This window comes from Rutidosis leptorrhynchoides, chromosome 3 (assembly GCF_046630445.1).
Source record: "Rutidosis leptorrhynchoides isolate AG116_Rl617_1_P2 chromosome 3, CSIRO_AGI_Rlap_v1, whole genome shotgun sequence".
NCBI classification, from domain to species: domain Eukaryota; kingdom Viridiplantae; phylum Streptophyta; class Magnoliopsida; order Asterales; family Asteraceae; genus Rutidosis; species Rutidosis leptorrhynchoides.
The window spans coordinates 431,340,946-431,357,294 of record NC_092335.1 but is presented as its reverse complement, the minus strand read 5'-3'; the positions used below and the strand labels follow the sequence as shown (position 1 = coordinate 431,357,294).

The 16,349-nt window shown below is 38.2% G+C and overlaps 2 protein-coding genes across 2 annotated transcripts; both read left to right on the top strand.

Annotated features, from left to right (window-relative positions):
• The first annotated feature begins 7,437 nt into the window (after positions 1-7,437).
• On the top strand, positions 7,438-9,540 carry LOC139897873 (protein GRAVITROPIC IN THE LIGHT 1-like). Its single transcript, XM_071880583.1, has 2 exons — positions 7,438-9,002; positions 9,217-9,540. Exon 1 carries the CDS (start codon positions 7,528-7,530, stop codon positions 8,845-8,847), a length of 1,320 nt encoding a protein of 439 aa, XP_071736684.1. The 5' UTR covers positions 7,438-7,527; the 3' UTR covers positions 8,848-9,002; positions 9,217-9,540.
• Positions 9,541-10,527: 987 nt separating this feature from the next.
• Positions 10,528-10,974, top strand: LOC139901474 (glutathione S-transferase T3-like). The gene has a single exon (XM_071884183.1). It carries the CDS (start codon positions 10,528-10,530, stop codon positions 10,972-10,974), a length of 447 nt encoding a protein of 148 aa, XP_071740284.1.
• The last annotated feature ends 5,375 nt before the right edge of the window (positions 10,975-16,349 follow it).

Genomic DNA, 16,349 nt, shown 5'->3' with positions numbered 1-16,349 from the left:
CTTGACTAGGTCAAAGGGTCAAACCCCTTTCATCCATTCATTTTCATCCTCATCTTTTACTACTTCCTTTTTTCTCTCAAAGAACACCAACAAGAATCATCATCCAAATCCGAGCTAGCGGGTGTTTTGCAAAACAAATTACATTTTTGGAATCCTTGCAACTTCCTCTTCGATTCCATACCAATTTCATTACATTTGGGTAACTTTCTAAAATCACTAGATTTTGTGTTCTTGATGTTTTCAACTTATAAAGTTGTTAGTTAGTGTCTATGGCTCAAGTCTAACATGAATATATGATTTATATGCTCGATCTCGTTGTTTTAGTGTAACTAGCATGAACATGAATAGTGTGTGTTTGATTTTGAGTTTTGGATGATTTAATGTTGTTGTTATGATAAAGTGCAAGTATTAAATGTGTTCCTAGTATCACTAGCTTCAATTTGATGTGTAGGTTGCTTTAGAAAACTTCATGAACTTGATTAGTGATTTTGGGGAAATTGGGTTAGGGTTTGATGAACGTGAAATGGACTTTTGATGCTTGGAATGACATGAAATGTTATTAGTAAGTATTAGGTTGTATTGTATGCTTGATTACCTTCGAGACGGCATATCATTCATGTAAATTGGTTGCCGAATCATTGATTTGCATTTATGAACTTGAATGCATTAAATGATTGAGCATTCAATGTGATTTTGGTTGTTGTAAAGGTAAATGTGATTGATGAAATGTGTTTAGATGTTTTTCTCGTCAAAATACCTTTCCGATGATATAAGATACATGTTTTGGTTGTTTGCGGATCATAAAATGTGTTAGTTTGGTTTTTGGTTCGTGCACTTAGAAGTTTTCTGCATCAGACTTGAATACCAATCTGGACGCCGTCCAGATCCTTGGACGCCGTCCCAGATTTCAAAGCTGGACGCCGTCCAGATATTTGGACGCCGTCCCAGCCTTCAAAGCTGGACGCCGTCCAGACAATCTGAACGCCGTCCAGATACACTGGCAGGCTTCTGTCTTCGTTGGTCATATTACGGAAAATGTTTGCTATGCTATGGACCTCCGATTCACATGTAACTTGTTCTAACATGCTCATATATGATTAAAAACCTCAGAAAAATAGTTCGGGACCCGACCCGAACGTGTTGACTTTTTCGTTTACTTTGACCTGACCTAAGTTGACTTTTAATCAAACTTAACAAAATGTTTGTGCAATCGTTCTAACATGCTTTTATACTTGTACCTTGCATGAAACATGACAATTTGATTCACATGCTATTATGATCGAGTCTTAATGAGCCATAGGACTAATTGAACACTTTGACCTATCGTGTTTACCGATATTGATATAAACCTATTTGTTTAGGTCAAGACTAGCATTGTTCTTTGCACACATTACTTGTTGAAGTACTTATTACTCGTGCACACAATGTGAGATCATAGTCCCACTTTTACTCTTTTGCACTTACATTTGGGATGAGAAAACATAAACGTTTCTTTTTACTAAGTGAACACAAGTACAGGAAAACAAACATTCTACATACGAGTTTGAACAAAAATCCTCAATTCGATTATCATTAGTTACACTTGCTGGGTGTAAGCGAGAACTTATGTTATATGGCCATATGGGTTTGACAAACCCTCATTCAAATGGTTCGCTACCGTTTACGAATGAAATATATTTTCGAGAAACAGTGTATGTTCTAACACTATTGTGATGGGGTTCTATGGAAGGAATGTTAAGCATTGATAATTGGGTGCTCGTGAAACAAACTTTTAGAATGTATTACTATTACATCATTGTTGCAAATCTTGTGGTTCACTTGTACTTACTTACTTAAACCTATGATTTCACCAACGTTTTCGTTGACAGATTTCTATGTTTTTCTCAGGTCCTTGAACGTTTTGTGATACATGCTTCCGCTCATTACCTTGATACTTGCTTGGATGTCGAGTATACATGCATACGTGGAGCGTCTTTTGGCTACTTTTAAATTGTGTCGCATATGTTTAAATTGTACTTTAAACTTTGTAATGTAACTAGTTGTCGAACTACCTTGTAAACCTTGAAACATCTTTACTTTTGAAATGAATGCGACATACTTTTGGTCAAACGTTGTTTTAAAGACTTATGACCACGTAACGGGACCTAAGTAGACGGCGCCGTCAATGACGACTTTGTTCGGGTTGCTACATAAGTAGTCGGCGCCGTCAATGATGATTTGGTCGGGTCGCTACAGATGGTATCAGAGCGTTGGTTGTAGGGAACTAGGATGTGCATTAGTGTGTCTGACAGAGTCGTTAGGACGCATTAGTGAATCTAAACTACAACCGGATAGTTAATCATAGCATCCTGACTTGCATTTGCTATAGATAGCACTTACTTGACTATTTGTGCATATATACTTGAATCTTTCTTAGGTGAACTCCATAATGGTACCAAACTTTCATCATACGAATCCGTATTCTGCCACTTCCTGGTAACACACGTAAATTCGAGATTCATGCGCGTAAGGATGACAACGACTTCATTAGTCACACTTGTTCGGGAACTCTGTCTCCCAGATTGTTATTCTCCACCGTTTCAACTTACTATCGGTGTTACACCGGTGTTCCTTACTATCTACCACTTCTTGTTACTACCATCACTACTCTAGGAGAGTATCGTCATCGCTAATTATCACTACGGTTACGTACTATTCGTTATCATGATTCGTTACACTTCTCGTACCGGAATACGTTATTGTTTGACTTGAACTGCATTGACGTGAACAATCATTTATACACTTCCCTCGGGGAACGCTTCTTTAGAGTTGCACTAATTCTTTCGATTCAATACGAGCCACGTTAGAGACGTCGTTACACTTTGTTCATTTTAAAAACTTCACGATTACACGAACTTGAATCTATGGAGTGATGCGGGAATGGAGGTATGAGTTAGCGTAATATAACGACACTCGATCAACGTGGTTATATTATGGTAAGTCATACCAAAGTTCTAATGACTCGTGATGGTGATTGGACTCGATCAACCTAATCACCACCATGTGCCATGTACATGACTTCATTTTTCTTGTTTGGGGATATCCGAAAACTCTGAGAATATTGATAACAACCATACCCGGGACACATCTACGATTATTATCGAACCATATTTATACTTCCGAATGAATGACAAATTCTTTCAACTTCAACCATGTGTTATACGAGTATACTATCTAGTTTTCGCATAGTTTTATCGACAAACTACAATATGCTTGTTATGCTCACATCGAGGCGGAAACTTCTCTCGCATCACACTCGTACTTCTGTTTAAGGAAATCTTTATTCTAAATTCTCAATGGAGAGAGAGACTCTTCACATTATACTAGTATTCGCCACGAGGGTGAATAGTCCTAACGAACGTTTTCGGAACCCGATAAGAAACTTGCTCTAACGAACGTTTTCGAAAACCGATAAATCTTCTGCGGCGCGAAATTCTTGAGAAATAGAAACTTGTTCCAACAAATGTTTTCACGTCCTAACAAACTCTTTCAAATATACCTTAAAGGAATGTACCTCGTTTCGGATCGAGATGCTCGTTTCACTTATAAATTTACAAAAAGCCTCGGGACCACGTTTAAACATGAGTACCGCGTATCATCCACAAACCGACGGACCAAGCAAACACATGATTCAAACCTTGGAAACCGTAATACGAATTCGTGTTATCGACTTCAAAATTTCTTGAGAAAAGTTTTTACCTTTAACCAAATTCTCTTACAACGATGGTTACCATTCAAGTCTTAACGTCACACCTTTTGAAATCTTATGTGACCGGAAACGTCATTCTCCTCTTGTAGAACCAAGTAAATGATAATCAAGTCACCGAACCTGGACTCATTCATGGAGTAACCGTTAAAATCGTTTCAATCCGAGAAAGGCTCGAGACTGCCCGTAGTCGCCAAAGGAGCTATGCCAATGTTAGACGTAAACCTTTCGAATTCCATGTGGAAAACCGCGTAACGTTAAAAGTCGCACCTTGAAAAGGTGTAGTCCGTTTCGGAAACGTAGAAAGCTAAATCCCGCGATATTTTTAGTCCTTTTTAAATCTTGGGGCGTGTTGTGCCCGTTGCTTACCGCTTCAAACTTCCGACTCAAACAAATTCCGTTCATCCTACATTCTGTGTATCAAACTTAAAGGCGTGTCTTGCGAAACAAGAACTTGTTATCCTCTTCGACGAACTTACTATCAACGATAAAATTCACTTCCTAGGAGGACCGGTTGAAACTGTAAATCGTGAAACCAAACTTTAAACCAATGTAAAAATCCCGACTGTCAAAGTTCGTTGAAATGCCCAAGGAAGTACCCTCACTTATTCGTAGAATTTGCAACGCAAGGTTTCGAAGAAGAAACAACAACTACTACTTCCAACTAAATTTCGGGACGAAATTTTTTTTAAGGTGTAGGTAATGTAACATCCCGCATTTTTCCGCTAAATTATTTTAACGCCCGTCTTTTTTTTTTAGATAATATTTTTCGTTATCTAAATTCGTACCTTTCGTTGACTAACGTTCATAATAATTCCGTTATTTAATTATAACATCACTCGTTTACTCGAGCGATTTTTTTTTAAATATTCGTTTGGTTAATTCCCGCACCCGCTTTGAAACTTGAGGGACTAATCTTGGAACTTGGCCAAATTTTGGTAACTAGTCACCACCACCACCACTCATCTCATTCATTCATCACCTCCTCTTTTTTTTTCTTACTCCCATTTTTGTGCTCTCACACCCATAAACACAAATTCATCATCCATTTCACATCTAGGAAGCTCACAACAAATCCGATAACATATTCATGGTCCTCTCTTCATCCTCTTCGATTTGGTACAAATTTCACTACTTGGGGTAAGGTTTCTAAAAACACTAGATTTTCTCTAAATTCGTTTTATATACTTGAAATAGTGTTAGTTAGTGTCTATGGCTCGTGTATAACATGAATATATGATTCGTTTGCTCGATTTGTTGTTTTGAGTAACTAGTTTGAACATTTGAAATGGGTTTGCTTAATCTTGCATTTTGGAAGATTAAATGTTGTTTAAATACTAAAGTTCATGCTTTAATTGTGTTACTAGTATCACTAGCTTCGTTTTGATGCGTAGGTTGATTAAGAAAACTTCAAAAAATATGAATATTGATTTTTGTGGATTTTGGTTAGGGTTTGATAGACTTAAAACGAGCTTTTGATGTTTCGAATGCCATGAAATGTTATTAGTAAGTGTTTAGTTGTAATGTATGTTTCATTACCTTCAAAACGGCATATCATATGTGTGAATTGGATTCCCGAAACTTAAAATGCATTTGATGAACTTGAAACTTTGAAAATAAACCTTTATTGATTACTTGACGAAATTTCGGTTATTGTAATTGATGTTTTTGGTTGGTGAAATGTATTTAGTTGTGATCTTTGTCAAATTACCTTTCTAACGATATAAGATACGAGTTCTAAGTGTTTACGGTTTGTGTTTTGTGTTTGTTTGAATTTTGGGTTTAGGACTTAGACAATTGAGACTGACCAGGTACCAGCACCCGTTATTCGCCGCGGCGCGGCCAGCCTTTGTCGCGGCGTGACAATAGGCATGGTTTGATTCTGTCTTACTTGTCAATTATACGAAAAATGTTTGCTATACTATGGACCTCCGATTCACATGTAACTTGCTCTAACATGCTTATATATGAATAATTAGCACAGAAAAATAGTTCGGGACCCGACCCGAACGTGTTGACTTTTTGTTGACTTTGACTTTACCGAGTTTGACTTTTAGTCAAACTTAACCAAACACTTATGCAATCGTTCAAATCTTATTTTATACTTGATTCTTGCATGAAACTTGACAACGTGATTCACATGCTATATTTAATCGAGTCGTAACGAGCCATAGGACTAATTGGACACATTTCGCCCGACCTTGTGTCGTAACCGGTTAATTGAAACAACTTACTTGTTTAGGTCAAGGCTAAGCAACTTTCATGCACACGTTTACTTTGTGAAGTACTTTTATACTCGTGCACTCGAGGTGAGATCATAGTCCCATCTTTCAACAACTTTTATGCTTTAAACTATGGGATGAGAAACATATACGTATCATACTTTTACACTTGAACACAAGTACGAAAACGAACATTCCACGTACGGGTTTGAACAAAAAGCCTCAATTCAATTATCATTAGTTACACTTGCAGGGTGTAAACGTGAACTTATATTATGTGATCACATGGGCTTGACGAGCCTCATTCGGACGGTTCGCTACCGTTAGCGGATGAAATATATTTTCGGGTCTAGTGTATGTTCTAACACTACGCAAAGGGTGCAAAACAGTTAAGTTTGATAATTGGGTGCCCGGGATACAAACAACAACTTTGGAATGCAAATGATTTTGATAATCATCTTATACTAAATCTTGTGGTTCAAATACAACGTTTACTAAAACACCTATGATTTCACCAACGTTTTTCGTTGACAGTTTTCTATATGTTTCTCAGGTTCATACTTGGCTATTTGATACATGCTTCCGCGTACACTCATACTTGCTTGGAGTCAAGCATACATGCATACACTCTGATTTCTTGCTTGGGGTCAAGCATACATACATACATACGCTAGTGATAGCACCTTTGGATTCAAACTTTTGTCTACATACTTACGCTATTTATAGAAACCGTGATTTTCAACTAATTATGTCGCAAGTTATTTCATTTATACTTTATACTCTTGTAAACTTAAACTTGTCGTCGAACGGTTTTGTAAACTAAACTTTGCAAGCATGATACGTTTCAAATGAACGCGACATAATTTTGGTCAAACGAGTCTCATATAGGGACTACGACCACGTAACGGGACCTAAGTAGTCGGCGCCGTCAATGACGATTTGGTCGGATCGCTACATCAGAGATTTTGAAGTACTAGTCCCGTAACTATTCTCCGACTAGGGCGATTTATTCTGTCAAAGTTGTCAAAAGACCAATTTAGTCAGTAGGTGTTGAAATTATAAGTTCAAAATTGAATTTATTTGATCAAAATTGGTCAAACTAGGTTAAACACGGTCAAAAGTCAAATTTGGTCAACGTCTACCTACATTAATCGTTGACTTGGCCGATTAGTCCTAGCCGACTAGCCCATGACTAGCGACTTTTAAAACCTTGATTAGGTAGTTGGGGAGAGTTTCAAATAGGGAAGTTCTTAATTTAGGTAGGTAGACTTTTTTAAAGTATGTACTTAATATAATATCACCCCTCATGATTAAGACATTCTATTCCCAAGTTGATTTATTTTACTCGTGTTTTCATGCTCTGCTTGTTGTTTTAAATTGAATTATTCATTCATAATAATGTCATGACAGCACAAGCAAATTAAAATATACATTTTTGCTTTCTTCAATCAAATATCTTTGCATATTTCTTCTATTTTCTTACCATTTCATATTTACACCCAAAATAATACCTTCCAAATCGCTAAGTCATTTCAAAATTCTTTTTTTTTTTTTTTTCAGATGGATTCCTTTAAGCATTCCTCAAATAAAAGCAGATTGGCTCGTACCTTTACCAAGGTTTTGAATATTCGAGCTGCAACGGGAGTCGATAAATTTCAAAAAACAAAGTCAAAGACGTCCGAAAAAGTCAAACATGATCAATCCATTGGTGATGACGAAAAGCTTCAAGACAAGGCAGTAATGAATGCTTTCATTGCCAAACTTTTTGCTACCGTATCATCGATCAAAGCTGCGTACGCTCAGCTGCAATTTTATCAGTTTCCTTACGATGCTGATGGTATTCAGTCAGCTGATCAGATTTTGGTGTCTGAATTAAAAAGTCTGTCTGTGTTAAAACAATCTTATTTGAAAAAGCAACTTAACGATCCGTCACCCGAAACAACACAACTGTTGGCTGAAATTCAAGAACAACAAAGCTTCTTAAAAATGTATGAAATATCAAAGAAGAAATTGGACAGACAAAACAAGCTCAAAGAGTCCGAAATCATCTTTCTAAAAGAGAAATTGGAAGATTCTAGAAGAGAAAATAAGTTGATCGAAAAGAGATTAAAGTCAAGTGGTTCTTTGTCATCGGTGACATCATCGACATCATCTTTGAAGTTTTGTTCGTCCGATTTCGTCTCATATGTAAAGCAAACGACTAAATCTATTCGAAGTTTTGTGAGATTTATGATCAGTGAAATGGAATCTGCGAATTGGGATTTAGATGAAGCTGCTAATTCAATTCAACCGGATATTGTTTACTGGGACACACCACATATATGCTATGCATTCGAGTCGTTCGTTTGTAGAACGGTATACGATGGTTTTAATATCCCTGGGTTCGAGATGCTTAACGATTCGCAACGTATGCCGGATAACAAAAACCGACAACGATTCTTCTTCGACAAGTTTATGGAATTGAAATCGTTAAAAGCACGCGAATATGTTACGTGGAAACCGAATTCATTGTTTGCTGAATTTTGCAGATGTAAATACTTAAAGCTTATTCATCCCAAGATGGAATCGTCTATTTTCGGAAACCTAAATCAAAGAAATTTAGTCAATGCTCGAAAATTCCCAGAAACAGCGTTTTTCGATTCGTTTCTAGAAGTTGCAAAACGGGTTTGGCTTTTACATTGTTTGGCGTTTTCGTTTAGTCCTGAAACGGCGACCGTGTTTCAGGTGGCGAAAGGGAGTCGGTTTTCGGAAGTATTTATGGAAAGTGTAACCGAAGAGGCTTTTTTGTCACAGGGAAGTTTATTGCAAGTTAGTTTTGTGGTGGTTCCGGGGTTCAGGGTAGGTAAAACTGTTATTCAGTGTCAGGTATATGTGATTTGAGCAGTTAATAAATTGGGCACCACAAACATTAAAGTAGATTACGATAGCCGGAAAATGTGGTTGGTTGATGTGGCACGAGGACGGTGTCACGGTGGTCCTACACTGTCCTTTTTGATAATGAGAGTGAAACAACTGGTTTGAAGTTGAAACATAAGGTTTGAATTTTATGGTGAAGGCCAACTCTGATTTTGTTAATATTTGATGATGCATAATGTTGGGTAGGAACATACAGTAAACAGTAGTGGTACTTAAATTTATTGCACTTTGATGAAAAGGAATTTTTAGAGTTGTGTTTATTTAATTTAAATTTAATCATCATTATCATTATATGTAAATGTAATCTTGTGTCAAAACGTGTATATATGGCAGGGACACGCTAACCCTGTGTGCCGTAGCACCCACCAATCCCACCCCGAAAGAGACCTGTGCCGGAAAAGTACCTCCTCCCAGTACCCACAGTGGCGGCAAGAGCAATTTTTACCCCAGCTAGCTAGACCCCCGAAAACACTTCACAAATTCCACCCGGAGGAGAAATAATTCCATGCGGAGCGCCCAGACTGAGAATCGAACTTGCGCCTTTCTTGTGTCAAAGCTTCCCCCACTGTGGGCCCAGGGATCAAAGGCATCGGGTACCACTGAGCTAGAAGCTCGTTGGTATGTAAATGTAATCTTGTATATTAGTTTTGCCGTATATTACAGTGAGATAATAAACTTGCATTTAGCTTCTTGTTTATATTTACCAATCGTTTTATGTTACTGTTCGTAATCATCTCAACATAACTTAGTGTTTAAAATCTATGTAGCCATCTTAAGTTATTTGTAATCATCTAAAAATGACTTGGTGTTTAAAATCTATGTAGCCATCTTAAGTTAACTTGGTGTTTGGGATCTTCACAATAGATCTCGGATTCGAATTTCATTAAGCGCATATATTGAGTGGACATGGAATGGTTAAAAATGATTACGAGATAACTCAGTTAAGAAGTTTGCATAAGACCACTAATATCGGTCCGCCCTTGAGCCCGCCGTTGAAGGGCGCCGATACTAGCAGTGGCGCCGTTGGCCGCCCTCCAACCACCGCACTTCATTTTGCTAAGGTTTGACAATTATGATCACGGACTAAAAACAAAGTTAACGGCTTTTTTTATTTTTCAAACGGCTACTGACTTTTTTTTCACAACTACAATCTCATTTATAAACACCTACATCTATCTCATTTTCACCAACATTCAACTCTCACTCTCATCTACTTCTATCACCTTCATCTTCACTTTAATCTCCATCAACCTCATCAACATGTCTTCCAAAAAAAAAAAAAAAAAAAATCAAAAACAAAAACAACAACAACAACAACTACTACTACTTTATCTCGTTGATGAAGAGATGTGGCAGTCGGTCCTTCAAAACACGCTTCATCAAACTCATCAAAATCCCCATCAATCTCACATGAATATGCAATATCCCCAATATCATCAACTAAATAATTGGGCCGTGAATCCATATTCCATACCTCATTACCTCACTAATCCCCACTATCAAACATCTCAATATAACCAACCACAAATAAGTCAACATAACCAACCACAAACACCTCAAAACAACCAACCTCAAAACAACCAACCTCAAAGGCCTTACATACCTACGTTTGACACATCACTCGAAGAAGACGAACCCGAGGGAATGCAAGAAACACAAACCGATATTGAGGAGGTCGAAGAAACACAAGAAACTGCCGCCTCCAAAAAAGGAAAAAGGGCAAAGGTTATGTGGTCGGACGAGGAAAGTAGGATTTTGGCCGAGTGTTGGATGCGCGCTACTCTAAATCCCAATATTGGAAACTCCCAAACACATAGCTCATTTTGGGGGACCGTCCGACAAGATTACAACTCTAAAGTAAGGGAACAAAGGCGTATGGATCAAATATCGGGCAAGTGGACCAAGATGGCCAAAGATATCAAGCTATTTGTCGCACTTTATGAAAAACTTGTTAAGCATTGGCCTAGTGGAGCCAACGACAACGATATTATGATGTCAGTTAAGAAGGCGTTTCGTGAGCAACAAAAGAAAGCCTTCGCGTACGAAGATGCGCGGAGGGTTGTTAGAGATTGCCCCCAATTTCAAGTGTAAGAAACTGTGGTGACAGCCAAACGTCGTGCAACCGAGCCTGATCCTGTCAATTTAGGAGATGCCGATCAGACACCGACTTCGACTAATAGCCCGACAATCAATTTGGAGAATTTATTTCGAGGTCCACCAATCCGCCGTCCACCGGGTCGTGAAAAGAGTCAACAGAGTTCTTGTAACACCCTGCTTTTTTTTTTTTTTTTAAATCACAGCGGAAGTCTTAATTCACATAAATACCCTTAGTTAATTACGAACATGATTATCACAAATCATTAGCTAGTTACTTATTACAAACAACCGGTGTTACGTTAAACAACTAGTTGCATATTTATAAAAGTTAAGACATCAGAGTTCGTCTTGTCAAACATATCGTCAACCCAACTCCCGTCCCTACCAGCACTAAGATCGAAAACCTGCAAGGGAGGAGGTGAGGGGGGTTAGCACGAGGCTAAGTGAATGGAATCATCTAACAGATCTAGCATACAGTACCAACTTGTACAACTACAGCAACTACAACAATCCATAACAGGCAACTGACAACTAATAACTAGCAACTATCAACTGGCAGCAATCAACTAGCAACTATGCTCCAACTAGAGACTCGGCGGCTTGTACGAGCACACGACCACTAGCTGATCAGTCTAGCGTCTACCGAAAGTCCTTACTACTGAATCCCCAGTATAGTAAATCCACACGCAGGTGATGCGTCATTCAGCACTATACTCAACAAACAGTAGCCAACTGGACCCAACCACAACAAGGTTGACCTCTCTGAGCTGAACCTAACAACAATAGGTTCCGACAGGCAACTACAACTTGTGCACACAACTGTTAAGCAACTACCACTACGAACAACTGTTCCTACGACTAGCATGGCAACTCTACGATGATCATTATTACAACATATCTACTAAGCATAGCAACTATAACAGTAAAACATAGTAGCACAACTTGCTACTCTATACTACATCCGGAGATAATCCCACTCACCGATTACCAGCTACAGCTCAGTTATCTTACTTCTGAGCTTCTTCCTTGTTCTTATCACCTGAGAACAACACAACGAAGTCAATATACATATCTCAATCAATAGTATAATCAAATCATACTATAAACTAGGTCATAACACCATATATTCATAATTTTATGAGTCTACATCATGACTCCATTCAATAATGGCATACAGGTGCGTGCAAAACACGACATACACACTAAAACTCCTTTTCCGACCTAAAAACAATTTGATCTAGTTTCTTAAAAGTTCACCATTGAAAAGTATTCTTTATTACGATTCTAACGATAGTTTATTCATCAAAAACGGAGTTACGGTTTGAAAGTTACGCCCGTTTCAATTTCATAAAAGGTACTGTAGCAAATAGTGATTTCCGAACACTGTAGCAGCTCGGTACTGTAGCAACACGGTACTGTAGCAAATAGTGGCACTGTAGCAATACCGAACACTGTAGCAAATAGTGACACTGTAGCAAATAGTGATACTGTAGCAAATAGTGACACTGTAGCAAATAGTAACACTGTAGCAAATAGTGATGCTGTAGCAGTTCGGGTACTGTAGCAAAATACTGTAGCAAACACTGTAGCAACTGGTTCGAACACTTACGCTGATTTCGAACATTTTTCGCCCAAAACTCGATTTTTGAGCGATTTTGATCAAATTTTAAGCACATGGAAGCTACTAAACATATATACAACCTATTTCTAACATCAATTGAGCATAACAAACATCAAACAACTAAATTTGAGCTAATTTCTATCAAAAACTCATTTAACACAAAAACCCAATTAGAGCAAGAATCAAAGCATGAATCTATGATATGCATACCTTATATTGATCACGAAATCACAAGGAATATATCTCTAGCTTCAATTAATCCAAAGACTCACAAAATCAAATTAGGGTTTATGTGTGTGTTTGTGTATACGTTCGTGTGTGGGTTTGATGAAATGAGAAATGGATAGAACTATCCAGATACATACACTTAAATGAGTTACAAACTCATACCCCATATCACACAGGTATTTACCAGTTATCTTATCTGATAATCTTTCGTATCTCCTTAGGCGGTCCTAACGGAGTCTAGATTAAATAAACCAACCTGTTCTGTGACCCTTGTCACAAACTGGTCTCAACTAAACAACTAAATAATTATAAACATATAATTATAAAAATCACTAATTACGCCCTACCCCAGGGTACAATGGTCATTTCATCTAGGCCCAAAATGCGGGTGTTACAAATCTACCCTCCTTAAAAGAGATTCCGTCCTCGGAATCGGGTCAACTATGGTCAACAAACCCAAAAATTGTTACTCGCACCGCCAAAACACACGGTTAACTTTATCGATCTTATCCCCGATACCGACAATATCCACCACAATTGCATAGGGAAATGAGATTCCTGGCGTCAATACACTCCCGATACCAAATAACTTCTCACAATCTCCGTCGATCAACGTCCATTAATCCACTTAAGCCCACAAATTACACGATCAAGTCAAATAATCAGAGTCAAATTCGTGTTTCTTCGCCATTCCGTATCATAAATTTCACGATCTGTCATCCAATTCAACTCTTTATACAGTCCACTTTTTCCAATTATCCAAAGCTTAGGCAATAGAATTAGTCATCATGCTAAAATCTATACCTAGGTCAACGAAATTGTCTCGTAAGTCATCAGAACTTCACAGGTTATTCGTCTCATATCCAGTCACATCACAATCCAATATAGCACAGGCCGCCTATTTTTCCTTCAGCTTCCCAGAAATTCCGTATGATTTATCACAATATACTTTTGTTGGCCAGACACAAGCATATTATCCTAAATCATACCTTCATTCTGAGTTGCTCGTAATGAAAAAATTCTACTTGTCTCATTCACTAACTTATGTCCAATCAATCACCTCAATAAGCATCGGTAATTAATTTAACTACTTTATAACTAATCAATCACAACATCTGTCCAATCATAGTTACTCAAAACATTGTCCATCAAATACTCAAATATAATCTACCAACATTACTACACATCCAACAAGCATAGGAAATCGCAACATATGTTCATCAATGTCAAAAATACGCTCAACTAGCAGTATCATACATCTGTTCAAGCAAAGGAATTATCCAATCAGCACAATCCTCTTTCTATCATATCTGTTACAACAGTGTTACTATCATATAATCTCATGTCGACACAAAGTCCACTACATCAGGGTACCCAACACATCTCTATCAAAGTCACAGTTTTCAATCTCAAAATTAACCTAAAGGTCTCCCTTACCCAACCAGGCACACAAGGGTCGCAACTAAGCATACAACAACATAGCACAACAAAATAAATTTTACACTACCAACAAGATTTATCAATCTAAAACACACATATATGTATATATACACAATCATACATATATACAACTAAACAGTACGAGGATTTTGAATCATACCTGCATTCACATCATAATCAACATCTGCATCTGCAACCATTTGATAAGCTCTTGTTGTTGCCGTAGGTGGATTCTTTCTTTTCTGCCCAACTGGAGAACCAGAAGATCCACCTACTGATCCCGACTGCGCTCCTGGCCCCGCCCCAGAACCTGATCCTCTTACATACGGACACTGAGCTGACCTATGCCCCACTTGATGACATTTCCAACATACATCCTCTTGGAATGAACACATTCGAATCTCGTGCCCCACAATACCACATCTCAAACATCTTTTGGTTGAATCTGAACAAGGACCACTATGAGATGATCTGCAACTATAGCACCAAGAATTCTGACTTGATGCTGACCCACTATGTTCTGACCCACTCTTCTGTTTCAACTTAACAGACTTCTTTGACCTAGAGTCTGAATGACTCATCACCTGATCTTGTTGTGGCATCTCATAACCTACTATTCTATTCCTTGCTGCTCTGACGTCATCCTCTACCATCTTTGCCATAACAAACGCTTGCGATAACGTCGTCGCCATCCTAACCATTGTTCTGTACTCCGGTAAAATTATATTAACAAAGTGCTGAATTCTGGACTGCTCATCTGGAACCCACTGTTGCACAAACCTTAATTTATCCATATACTGCTCAATCACCTCATCTATCGTCATCTGAGGTGTCATTTTCATTGCCAGAAATTCCGTCTTAATTCGATTGAGGTCATAAGACGAACAATACTGCTCACAAACTTTACTCTAAAATTGTTCCCAAGTAATCATGTTCACTTGCTCTTTTGGTATACTAGAAATAACCGTATCCCACCAAACCATTGCCCTATTCTTCAGCATACGACTAGCATAAATAACCTGCAATTCTGGTTCACACTGACATGCCTCAAAAACCTTTTCTATCTCTCTTAACCAGTTAAGTGTTACCGTTGGGTTAGAACTTCCTGAGTACTCTGGTGGATTACAATTCAGAAACTGTTTGAAGGTACATTTCTTTGGTTGTTGAAACATCGGCGTCTGATACGGACCCCACATCTGATTTGGGAACTGTTGATTAAACTGAGGTGACATCTGATACTGTTGAGGAAACTGATATTGAGGTGGTAACCATTGCTGTTGTTGGAAAGCACTTCCAATTTGCAGATAATTATTTGACTGCACCGGATACCCACTAATCGTCTGATTCGGTACACTACCACTTGGATTCACGGTTACCTGACGTTGTTCTAATTCCCTTATTCGATCACGTGCTTCCTTTAACTTACTTTGCAAATCTAAAATTTGTTCCTGCGGATCCTCTTCTGACACATATCCGTCTTCATCTGGGGCTCTGAATGTTCCGGGGGCTGACGGACCAGTTGCGTTTCCTGTATTATCTGCCATATCTGCACTACCATAACATCTCACACAAACTCTTAGTGGAAAACAGGTTAGTACCTATCAACTAACACATGTAATCCCTACATTCACTTAACCCGTTCCCTCATATATGTTTTACACAACACAAGGTTTGGGAACATGACATTCAACACAATGTACATGCGGCCAAACCTATGCTCTGATACCAAGTTGTAACACCCTGCTTTTTTTTTTTTAAATCACAGCGGAAGTCTTAATTCACATAAATACCCTTAGTTAATTACGAACATGATTATCACAAATCATTAGCTAGTTACTTATTACAAACAACCGGTGTTACGTTAAACAACTAGTTGCATATTTATAAAAGTTAAGACATCAGAGTTCGTCTTGTCAAACATATCGTCAACCCAACTCCCGTCCCTACCAGCACTAAGATCGAAAACCTGCAAGGGAGGAGGTGAGGGGGGTTAGCACGAGGCTAAGTGAATGGAATCATCTAACAGATCTAGCATACAGTACCAACTTGTACAACTACAGCAACTACAACAATCCATAAC